The sequence below is a fragment of the Nematolebias whitei genome, chromosome 2 (assembly GCF_014905685.2).
Source record: "Nematolebias whitei isolate Nwh7 chromosome 2, NemWhi1, whole genome shotgun sequence".
NCBI classification, from domain to species: Eukaryota; Metazoa; Chordata; class Actinopteri; order Cyprinodontiformes; family Rivulidae; genus Nematolebias; species Nematolebias whitei.
Window position 1 is genome coordinate 17,023,433 of NC_056499.1, and position 12,883 is coordinate 17,036,315.

General features: G+C 38.3%; 1 protein-coding gene across 1 annotated transcript in view; it reads right to left on the reverse strand.

Annotated features, from left to right (window-relative positions):
* The window catches only part of elp4 (elongator acetyltransferase complex subunit 4), a 62,472-nt gene that overhangs the window by 25,820 nt on the left and 23,769 nt on the right, over positions 1-12,883 (reverse strand). Inside the window, exons 8-9 of the mRNA XM_037697480.1 lie at positions 11,329-11,437; positions 8,727-8,833 (exon numbers count right to left, since the gene is read on the reverse strand). Coding sequence (XP_037553408.1) covers positions 8,727-8,833; positions 11,329-11,437 — 216 coding nt within the window. The remainder of the gene's footprint in view (positions 1-8,726; positions 8,834-11,328; positions 11,438-12,883) is intronic.

Below are 12,883 nucleotides of genomic sequence, written 5' to 3' on the forward strand. Positions count from 1 at the left end.
CCAGGACATTGAGTTGTGAGAGTGTGGGAAAGTTATTTTTAGGATCCATGCAGAGAGCCTTCCTGAGTTGGATGCTCCTGGTCTGGATCAACATTCCACCTTTGAACCGCTCCAACCGTGGAGCTGTTTGTGCAGAGGATGGCAATCTTAACTTTCTCTGTGGGCCAGCAGCAGTACGGACACTGTTTCATTGGAAAATATAACACTCACTGACTTCTGTCACTCCTCTGTCAAGTCTCAATAATAACATTAGTCATACTTCAATGCAACTTTAAATTAGCTGGTTTTTTTTTATTGTAAAGTTTGCAGATGATGCAGCGGTGGTGGGATGCATAACAAGCAATGAAGAGTCCAGCTACAGGCAGGAGTTGGAACACCTGGAGAGCTGGTGCAAAGAGAATAACCTTCACATCAATGTGAAGAAGACAAAGGAGATGACTGTGGACTTCAGAAGGAACAAACTCATCTACACCCCCCTGAACATAAGAGGATCTGTGGTGGAAGTGGTCTCCAGCTACAAGTACTTGGGTGTACACATGAATGACAACCTCAGCTGGAGCAACAACACTTACAGCCTGATCAAGAAAGCTCATCAGAGACTCTACTTCCTCAGGCGGCTGAGACGAGCTGGTCTGGGAAGCTCAGTTCTCACCTCCTCCTACAGGTGTGCAGTGGAGAGCATCCTGTGCTCCAGCGTCAACGTGTGGCATGGAGGCTGCACAGCTGCAGAAAGAAAAGCTTTGCAGAGAGTGGTGAAGGCTGCGCAGAAGTCTGTTGGAGACAGTCTCCCCACTATCACAGACATTTACACCTCCAGATGCAGAAAGAGGGCCACTTGCATCATGAAGGACCCCACTCACCCAGCACACACACTTTTTGCCCCACTCCCCTCAGGAAGGAGGTTGAGGAGCATTAAGTGTAGAACCACTAGACTGAGGAACAGATTCTACCCTGAAGTTGTTACTCATGAATCTCTAACCAGAATAATCACTGTGAAAAATCACATCATGTTGCTGCTGATCTGTTTCGATGTTGCTGCTGATCTGTTTCATGTTGAGGTGTTCATGCGTGCACATCTGCTCACACAGATTCATGCTCATGTTCGTGCTGCTGTTCGACGTAATGTTTTTATGCGATTAGTGCTTAGTGTATTTTAGTTGATGTTTTTCTTAGTTCATATCTTAGATGTTATCATTGTTTTTCTTTTACATTTTATTGTTGGATGTAACTGGGACCCTGTGTACATAATTTCGCTCCACCACATGTACCACAAGTGGGTCGAATGACAATAAAGAATCTCTGACTTTGACTTTTGAGGGAAAATTGTCGGATGTTTGATTAAACTTTTTATATAAAAAAACATGCAATTATTAGTGTATGCATGAGTCTATTTGTCTACATCTCATGTCTATTTTACAGCGTGGCTTAATATTCAAACTTGTTCAGAATAAAACACTCAATCTATATTTGCAATGTGACTTTTTATGTTCATATTTACTCTGAAGACTATTAAACAAACACAACTAAGATTTATTGAAATTTAAATACAGATCACGATCTTTAAGCAACAGAAGTTTTGCAGAGTTTTTACAGAAAATACACTCGTCTTTCTCCATTTTTCAAAACTTGAACAAAAAGTGTGAACTTAAGGCGAAATTAGATCAGATTATTCAAAGAAACACTGTAAACAAGAAAGAAAAAGCAGAAATACAACTTTTAAGTACCAGAAGACCTTTGGTTTGCCAGTCACAAAGATTATGCTAATAAAAGCACATCTGAGGAGAATTACACGTACCCCTTAGTGGCCACAAGACCCCATAGATGTAGGGTGGCATGTATGGTATAGCCTCTGCTTTTTCTCTAATGGGAGCTGAAGACAAGTAGGGCTACTTTAATCAGGTCTGAGTCCAATGTGGCTAGTCTAGTCTGATGGGAGCTGAATGGTGCATGGATTGTGTTAAGGGTTCATTGCTCACTGATGAAACAGTTCCACTTTCAGGGCGAGTTCAGGCCGACCACGCACTTACACAATGTGGCAGGAGGAGCAGAGATGCCCCATTTTGTTTGGCTTTTATACTGTTGGTTTGAAACAAACGTTTCGGCGTTTTGTTGATATAGTACGGAGGGAAGCGCATTTAGTTGTCACAAATATTATTTCACTGAGCTTTGACTCAGCTATTCCAGACACAACAGCTGCAGCTTTTCCTTTCATTTGTTCGACAATAACTAAATAAATAATTAAAACAAATATTTATTTCACTTATTCGTTGTTTCATTCAAGTTTGTGCCCGTGATATTTTTAAAACCTTGATTTTGTTATCACTTTACTCGGGTCACACTGACTGACACCCAATTAGCCATTTTCATGGCAGACATTTTGAAAGTATCTGGTGCAGTGATGAGGGCTGCATTCCAGTTAGGGGAAGCTTCATTTGTAAGCATGTTTTACACAACAACCAACATGCACAACTGCACAGACGGAAGTAACCCTCGTAATACACACGAGTGGGTTCCTCTTTCAAGATAAAATGTCTACAGTGAAATAGGCGTATTAGCTACACCACTACTGTATATTAATTTTTGCAGTGCTACATTAAACACCTGTTCATTATGACTCATTAGGCATTTGAGCAACTGTATCCGGTTTTGGTTTTCTTATAAACAAAACAATAAAAATATATTAAAAAAGTGCATTTCTGCAGCAAATCCATAAAACCTTGAAAGTACCACAGCACACGTTAGCAACCCTCACCACATGTCTTAGACTCAGTAATAGACAGCTTACACACTGGCTCCTAAGAAACACACATGCATGTTTCCTGAGATAAAATGCATGCTAAATAATACATGCAAATCTGATGTATGTTGTGAATTGTTTAGCTGAGGAGTACGATCGCGTGCCACTAACTGACCTGCACAAAGCCCTCCCTTTCTTTCTCTCAGACAAGCCATAAGCACACCTCATTCCCAACTGCAAGAGAGGCTGATGTGCACCAAGGAAGGAAGTATAAATTATTCATTTGGAATATTATTCCAAAAGGTCCATTCCCACCTTATTGTCATTCAGTAGGCAAAATAGGTGTTACAGTTTGCTGTCTTGAGAAACAAAGGGACATTTTCTTGCATTCTAATATTACTGAGACCCACATTTCTTCTTTTATTAAGATGCATTTTATTCTTCATTCTGCAATGAATGAATAGTCATTGAGTTTGAATATTGGACGCAAACATCTGGTGAACAAGTGGACTACATTCTTCATATTAATCCTTTTTAGAATTTGTTGTATGATTTTAAGTCCAGTGCATTATTGGACATGTGAAACAAACAAACAAAAAATAGAAGAAGAAAAAAAAAAGACACACCCTCAGGAGTCAGTCGCTGTCTCCCTCATTCCACATTCTGAAACTCCTCCTTTCGCCCCTTTTTATTTCTCTCTCAATAAGACGCTTTGGTGCCTCTGAGGAAAAGCCCTCATTTTAATTAGACCTGACCTGAGAATCACTTAACTGTTTCTCTCCGCTTATGCCTCCCCCCTCCACTCCAAGCCTTCGCTCTGTTCCTCACATAGGTCCATTAACACCCTTCCCTTGGCACCCACAAGCTTCAACAGGGGGCAGACACAGGCGTCGTCTTAAAGACGTTTTGAGGACATGCCAGGAAACATTAAACCACCCCATACACCTCTTTCAGTTCAGCTTCCTCTTAAGCCTTCTTCACATCTTTACCTTCATCTTTATTTTTGTTTGCTTGTTGCTTTTACTCAAACATACAAAATGACTCAACGGACTAAATCATGTGTCCAATCCAGATGTACGGACAAGGAGCTAACTGTTGGACACTCTCAATCTCAAACACTTTAATTATAAAACTTTGGCTGATATTAGGCGAGTTCTTCCTGTATCATTTACATGAGAACGTTCACTCCAAGAACACTGTGTACAATGCTTAATGGTTGTGTGGTTTCAAAAGGTCCACTTTAAGTAAAGTAATCAATGAATTTCAGTCTACCGGATATCAAAATCTGTACAGAAACTAATGAAATTCTGTTAAATGTTTCATATCTGTTCACTCCTTCAGCAGTTTAGTGTAAACAGCAAAAAGAGGGCATTTTGTCTTCTACAGCACCACAATAAAGGATGATTGGACTGCATTTGAGCAAAACGAAAGTTAGATTCAAATGACCTCAGATTTTGTTCCATGTGTGCTCAGCACTGCCTTCTCTACTGCAACAACAAAGCGGTCCTCCTTTTCTGAACAAGGATGTGAATCTGTGAAATGAGGTCACTGAGATCTTGGCTTTGAATGTGACTGTCATCACAAGTCATACTCCTCTTTTGCGTTTTACTTTTAGTAATACTTCTGAATTAAATTTAAAATGACATAAAATACTATCAAACAAAGCACACACATTAGATGTAAAATGCTCTGGTGTACAGCCTGCACAGCCACAGTAAAATGGCCACTGATTGTAGGACACCCCTCCAAATAGGCTCTCTAATAGAAGACTAATTTGGCACAAATCCTTGTCTTACACTGTATTTGATCCTGTGACCTGCTTTTGGGACCCCTGTACCCCGCAGGCACATTGCCTGTCAGTTTAAAGGGTCAGGCAAAGGTAAAGAGAATGTAATTGCGTACCATCTGCATTCTTTGGAGTTTCATCCTCAAAGCATCTTGCACTGAGAAACTTGTGACGGAAGCCTGCTTCGGCTTAAAATGAGTGACTGGGGAATTTCTCACGCACATTGCGTGCTACAGAAAACATCTCAAAGGATGTGCCTGCGTTTCACAACACATATTTGCATGTGCTGCTGCATCAATGTCAATATTTCTACGTGTGAGAGTGAGCAATGTTTGTCTGTGTGCCTGTGAGTATGTGTTAATCTTGTCTAAACACCTAACACTCCCCTACCTGCTCAGACAGGGCCATGGGTTAATTCTGGCTTCAGGCGTTACGGCTAATAACTGCTCATCAACCGCAGCTTGAACTCTTAGAAATTCAAGCATTTCCCTGGCACCCTCAATTGTCAACAGCAGAGTATTAAACGTATGGAGAATGATTGTTCCAACCCATCTCAACTACTGTACTAAAACATATATAGACTAATGAGTTTACAAAAAATACTTATTGCACTACAAAAAAAAGGATGTTCTACGAAGTAAATATTTCCCTCATACCTGAAGTACTAAGCAAGGACACAATGAGTGCAACAGCAATAAAAAATTAGTTACCAGCACAAATCCACGTGTAGTTGCCTGACTGAGATGGCGAGAAACTAGTGCTGTCAATCATTTATCATTTAGCACCACACACAAATTATTCCAGAAAGATCAAATTTAAAGCTGATTGAGTCATTGCTTCTGAAATCTAAAAACGTGAGCCAAAAGTTAAGGATATATATCAGCAGGATGTGTGGAAGAAGGCTGAGCAGAGGAGAGATTAATCCATCCTTAGTGGCTTGAGGCGCAAGAGTCTTGTAGCTTGAGTAAATGAGATGATGAGCAGGGATGGTGTGGCCTGTCAGATGTCAGACAAATTTAATTGCCATCTCATATGTCAATCAGCTGTCCACAAAGGCAGTTCAACCAACAGGTCAAGCACAGTTTAAAATGATCTATAGTCTGAACATAACAGTGGTCCGGCCTATGATCTTATGTGCAGATTTACCTCTCCAACAAGAGACTTAAAGCTAATGTGTGTTCATACCTTTGTGACATTTTAATCTTAGGTTATGCACAAATTAATCACAGACAATCACAGAGCCAGAGTACATTCACAAGAACATATTAGGGATTAAAATAAAATGACTATTCTGTTCTGATTAATTTGATGCATGACTTGGGGTGCAATGCAATAATCTCTGGGAATTTCCCTGACACATAACAATGTGTTATAACCAAAGATTTTGATTGACATTTTTTATGATGGTACTCTCTTGTGGCAATAATTGCAGCTACTTTAGAAAAGTAAACGAGCCTTATGTTTATGTCACTCATTTTCTCTGTGAGAACAGGGTCAGGATATGATAATCATTCATAAAAACCTTTTCACACAAGGAAAGTAGACAGAGCTTAAAGTTAGCAATGAGTTGATGGGATATAAGTCTCACAGATCAATGACAATTAAACAAATAAATCAGCTACCATTTCTGCCCAGTGCAGAGGAACAATTTAAAGAGCAATCATAATGATCAAATTCAAAACCTTGACTGCAAAAGAAGCAACAGTTATCTTAATTGCAAGATTACTTTTTCAAAACGTTAAGTGACTGAACAACTCAAGGTGTATGTGTTTTCCCTTTTGGCAAGATAAACTATGTTTTATAGCTATTTCTTCCAAACTCTTTATGACTAAATCCTTGCTACTGTTGAATGCTTACTTTATTCCTTGAAAAACGCCTATACAGTAGTCACTCGCTACTTCGCGGTTTGTTTATCGTGAACTCGCGCTATTGTGGTTTTTCAAAGAGATTGGACATGACACACAATTGGCTGATTGATAGATGAGCCACATGATGGGCATGGAATTTTTATTTAAAATAAATGATTTAAAGTTATTTAGCACCTCCTGCACCTCTGTGCAGCCCACACTTGTCTGTGCAGAGCGGAGAAGTGGGCGTGGCCAAGAGCGCTTGCAGGTGGCAAAGATCAGCGGAGGCAAGGAGCTGAAATCATGACATTCTGTGCTCTTTTAGAGAGTTTAGAAACATTATTTAGAATAAAAAAAAAAGTTCAATCTGGTCCTCTGGACGTTCAAAAAAAAAAAAAAAAACAACAAAACAAAGAAAAAAAAAAAAAATAGAAACCTTTTCGTTCCTCATCCAAGAAATTTCCTCAGTCTCGGATGAGAGACGAAACGTTTCTATATATTTTTTTGCCTTTTTTTTTTTTTTTTTTGAATGTCCAGAGGATCAGATTGAACTTTTTTGGATTTTTCTACCTGGATTATTGAGCATGCATCAGCATCATGTGGGAAGGGTTTAAAACGCCTTAATATATGTTTATAAATACTAAAATAAACTACTACTTACTACTTGCATTACTTTTCCTACTTTGCGGTTTTTCATTAATCGTGGTTTCAGGGTATGGATCCCCACAATAAACGTTTATCGTGGTTTCAGGGTATGGATCCCCACAATAAATGAGGGACTACTGTATTTATAAAAACAAGTGAACAACTGAAAATAGAAAATTGTGCTTGATTTAAGATTTGACTTCAAATAATATTTAAAATTAATAATAAATTAAACTGACAAAGCATTTAGAAAAAGGAGACAGCATCAACATAAAAAAAGGATGGGAAGTAAATGGAAAGAGGTGGAATAGGGGCTGATTGTGGGATGCAGAGAAATTTGGGGGCAGGGTGGGTGTTTTGAGCTTTCCCATCAAATGCTGGCTGGAACAATAGGACTCACTAAAGAGCCAAGGACCAGAAGATGTGATAAGGTAATGATAATGTAATGAGGACCAATCATGAGCCTGAGCTAAGTGCAGGGCCTCCTAATTTGTCTCCAGAGCAGTAGTTCAGCGTCATACTGATATCTTTGAATTAGAGTGACAATGTGACAAATAAATTAATCTTTTAGGCCTAAATAAATGGGGAAAAAAATCCTTAGGAAAAAAAGAGGTTAAAAAGGGCTACATTAAATATACCTACAGTATTTGTCAGCTTATGTTACTAATATTTGAATAGAAATATTAGGTTTCAAACAAAAAAAAAGCACAAAAAAAAAAAACCAACTAATGATTTTTTTTTAAAAAAAACAAAGAAAATCACTGCAGTTGATACAAAAATAGACACGTATTATTTTTTATTTAAAATTTAGATACCGGTATGCATTTATACGTGTACTTTTGTTAGCTGATCTGACCCCTGGGTGTTTCAATGTCAATGCCAATTTATTTATATATCACATAAAAACAACAGAAGCTGACCAAAGTGCTTTACAATTTAGTCAAATGAAAATGAAAGTAATAAGAACAAAAAACAAAGACATCTTGTACCACTCAGGAAGAACAAGAAGGCTAATAATGAAATACAACAACAGTTTCATCAGTTCATCATTTTAAGAAGGTGCAATAGTGCTTCCACTCAAAATAACTTACAGTCCATGATGTAAAATGAAGTATTTTACTGCTTGTCAACAGACGTCTCAATCTACACAGGTTGTTCCTTTAGAGGTATTGTAGGATAAAATGTCTGCTGGTCTAACCCCCTTCGTAATTTTACAGCTACAATCATGCATCAATGTCTATCTCAATCCTGGCTACTGGCCTCCTAATAAGCACAATAAATATATATATAAATGGGAGTCACAGTTCAGTTACTATTTGATCAGCAATGAGCATTTCTTCATGGCATATTTATGAAAATGGATCAAGTCTTCTCACTCTGTTGCCTCTGACTTTACACTGCAGAGGCAGTGACAGCAACGGTGTATAATCAATAGTTTCACCTTTTGTTTTGCCACCCAATAACCGAAGAAAGTAACCACAGCTGGCAGAATGTTGCTAATGGGTGAGAATTCTCATTTTTCTTGCCGTTTAATTTCTAAATTCTATGATCATCAGTGCAACAAATTTAATCTTAATAAAAAAATACATTTTCACCTAAATCAGACTCAGGTTTTAGGCTGCGAGTTGCAAAGTTTAAGACTGTAAGACATCATCATTAAATGATGCAACGATGAAAGCTTTGGTTTTGCACAATACTTTTCACAACGTACCTCGATAGTGAACTGTTTTCGCTTGAGCTTAAAGGCCAAGTCTTTGTGGTCAGGGAGTTGGTTCGCCAGACAGTTCAGGTGAGGCACCTGGTGTACGTGCAGCAGACCTGCAAAGGGCAGAAGGAGCAGATTAAATGCAAAAAAGTTTAACCTTGCATAAAAAAATACAACAAAACTTTATAGTTGTTTCTACCAAGAGATACAAAATATGTGTTATGCTACGCCAATAGTAAATAATTTTGCTATAACCTAAAGATGTTCTTGCTTGTTTATGTTAAAACTAATTTAAATCTTCACTTTTAAAATCTATACTCATGATTTAATATGAACTTATACATGCCTCTAGAAACTCATCTATTTTAATGCAGCCAAGAAGGGTATTTTCTTCCACTTTTATTTAAAGTTGATTTGATAAAGAAACCTTTGAGAAGTTATTTGCTTGGTAAATACATTTTTTAAAAAGTCTTTAATGTTGCATATTCATGTAATGTGTTGTAATGACCTGAAGACACATTTTAACAACACATTCCGTACAGATAGAGCTTCATGAAGCATTATTGTAATTCTGGTTCAAGTTCAAGTTGTGTTTATTTGTCATATGCAAGGTTAACACAAGGTCAACAGTACAATGAAATGCCTAGGATGAGAAGAACTGATTTGACTCACTAAAAACAAATATCAAAGAACAAACAAGGAATACTAAAGCATGCAATAAGGGTACAAAAATAAAGTAAGAAAAAGTGAAAAAATAATTATAATATTTACAACGTCCTAAAGAGGGATGGTAAACAACAACGTGGTAGAATATAACAGTGCAAGCTGGATGAATTTGAATGAATAAGCATTTCAAGGTAGTAAAATAAGCTAAAATGCACATGATACATATTGCACATAATTAACATATACTACACAGGTTATGTGACGGGTTATTGCACAGATAGTGAGTGACATTGAGATTGAATTGTGATGGTAATATAGGTACATACCATTCATACAACATTCTAAGCAACTGAGAAAAAGTATTAAATTACCAGTACAAGTATTTTATCAAAGGGCAGCCATTCAGAAATAGTTTTAAACATTTCTGTATTGCCATTATTACTCTTTTCTAATTTTACCATATTTCAAGTAAATATAAAGTTAGTTTTTCCAACTCTTATTATTATTATTTTTTTTTTAGAAAATAAACTAGAACTTTCTAAAAAGGCAATACTTTGGCAATTTTCTTTAACTCACTCTCAATCCATCTTATTTCAGCACGGTTTCATTTTCACCAAACTGTATCTGTACTGTAGATGTAGGGCGGTATAAATAAATGTGACACAGAAAAGAAGAGATCGACGGAGTAATGGAGAAAGGAAGACAGACAGAGAAAGTGGGGGATGGTGGATTCTCTCTGTGCACTTGGGTGATTTCCCCTTGCCTGATTTGCAGTGACAGGCTTCCCAGCATGCTTTGAGCAGCCCTGAACTGCTGCCGCACGCGCACGCGTAGTCGCATGCACGCTCACACTCGCACCAGATGCGTTGGCACTCATCAACACACATCAAAACAATCATACACATAAATGTATTTCATAACCCCACCAGAATTTGTACAGCTGGTTAAAATGGTGCAAGAATATATTTTTTGAAGAAAACAAAAAAACATTCAAACAATATCAACTGCAAAACTCGGCAGAACAAAAGTGACTTTGGAAAATTGTGCATGACTAATTCTATATGTTGTGTGACATTTAAGCAAAATGCATATACAATGCAGGGGGATGTAAGATTTATAAGAATGAAACAAATTCCTGCCACAGAATATGTTTAAGCTCATCCCTACATGTGTCACCACTGGAGAGGGGAAAAAAAGAAATGAAATGTTAAAAAAAAAAAAAAAAAAAAGAGTGGGAGAATTTGAGAGGCACAGCTAAAAATACCACTCTGGTTTTTACTGACCTTTATGTGTGGAGAGTGATAGAAAAGTGGAAAGTGAGGAAGAGAAAAAGAAAATGATAAAACTGGGCAGAAAAAAAGTGATGATGAGGACCAGGGGAGAAAGAAACTCTGTTGACCTCCCCTTCTTCATCTTAAGTTTCTTTCTCTCCAAACGTCCCTTACTGGTGTCCTGTCTCCCTACTGAAAGCATTGCCCTCCATTTATTAGCAGAGCATGCTGGCCACGGAGACATTGAGCGAGGGATAGAAAGATAGAAGCAGAGAGGAAGAGAGAATGATGGTGAGAATATCGATTCCCTAGTGTTGGTCTGCTCTGCTCCAGAGCCTCAGGGTGGGACTGGGGATGGAGAGTGGGCGAGGCGAGAGGGAGAGAGCCTCTGCTGGAGGGGGGGTGGAGGCAGGGATGGAGTGGGTGAAGGTGCAAGGGAGGGGGGGGGGGGGATGTACAGCGTGGCAGCTGAATCCCCCCCGGCCTGTCTACTGAGGAGCACGTCTGATTGAGCAGCAGCACACTAACTCACACTGACAGCCTGGCCTGCAAGGGGGCTGCCCTGCCTCCATCCATGGCCCAGCCCCAGCTTTAATGCACTGCCTCTGTGTATATACGTGTATTTCTGATGGAAAAGAGACTGAAAGATAAGAGTGTGTGTGTTTTCTTACCGTGGTAGTCTTTGTAGAGAGGGTTAGTCTCTCTCTCTGAGCCTTTGAAGGATTCCAGGGCTATGGCATTGTCACACAGCCTGGTTATGCTGCCCATTAGAGCTCTGTCCTGTAGGATCGAGAGAGATCAAAGATTAACGAAGGAAAGGAGTGGGAAAAACACAAGCAGGTAATTAAAAGCCTCCTGACGGGCAATCAGTGTGGCAATTAAATTAGGTCATTGTTTCCTGTGGCCAGGTCATCTCTGTCCATGGTATATATGTGAAAGAGATGAGGTACAACAGTGCCACAGGTCAATTTAAGACAGGCAAATGGACATGCATATTAAATCCATTCTGCAACCTAGAAAAAGAGAATGGGAAGATTAAATGAGCAACAAGACCACACTGTTAGCTTAAAATATCTCTAATAAAAAGGCTAATTGCTGGTGCAAAATCTAAAACCGTGCAAGGCAGGGCAAGTGTAAAAAGCAGCAGCATCACAGGCTTGATGAGCAGAGCTCCCCCTACTGGTAAGGCCAGTGACAATTTGAGAGGCAAAAACTAGACCGTAAATGTATGATGGAGAAATATAGGTACAAAGTAAAAGGAATAGAGGGGATAGGAAGGCGAAAGAGGGACATTGGGACAGCGGGAGCAGGGTGTACTGCATTATTAATCACTTTCCCTCTTGAATCATTCACATCCTCCTCTCTGTGTTGGCTGCCACCACCTAATGCAGTTTTCATGCCTTCATGTCTTTTCCCCGCTCTTTCTTCGTTCCTTTTCATTTTTGTCCTACTTTTAAAGTATGCATATCCCAGCAGTTGTTACCACCGTCACTGAAAGGAAGATCTTAGGTAACTTGTGTGCTGCAATTATAGCCAGTGTAAGAGTTTGGATATAACAAATTATTCAAAAACATTAATGCCACCATATGACCAATAGCATTCACATAAAAAAAAATGCCAACTAAAATATTCTGTGAAGCTCTGTGAAGGCCATAATGACTCGTCTCTACATACTTAAATAAAAAGATGAGGTTTCTTGGCAAAGAATCAAATCTTTCTAAGTCAGGCAGATTTAAAGCATCCACTGCAAGCAGCTCAGAAAACTGGCAGCAGGGCAGAATGAGGTCAAAAAGACATGCACATGGTCAAAAGCGTTTTTAGAAAAGCTTAGCCCAACTGTATGTATGTATGTGCATATATATATATATATATATATATATATATATATATAGTACCATATATAACATTTTGTTAATTACCAATAAATGGCTTTTATAAGCTACGTTTGATCTCTGTTCAAGGTTCATGCACACTGAAACAACTTAAATGTCTATAAAGTAATTATTCTTAAACATCAATCAAATAAAAGTTTAAAACAGTCAGTCACACATTACATACCAAAAATCAAAATATGATATACTGTCTTCTTATTTCTACAACTTTTTTAATATAGAAAAAAATGCAGTAGAAATATGGCTCTTGACAGTGAAACATTTACTGTGACAAAGTAATAAAAAAAGTTGATAATTTAACAGAGTATACAGCTTGTGTAACAAAAAAATCTTA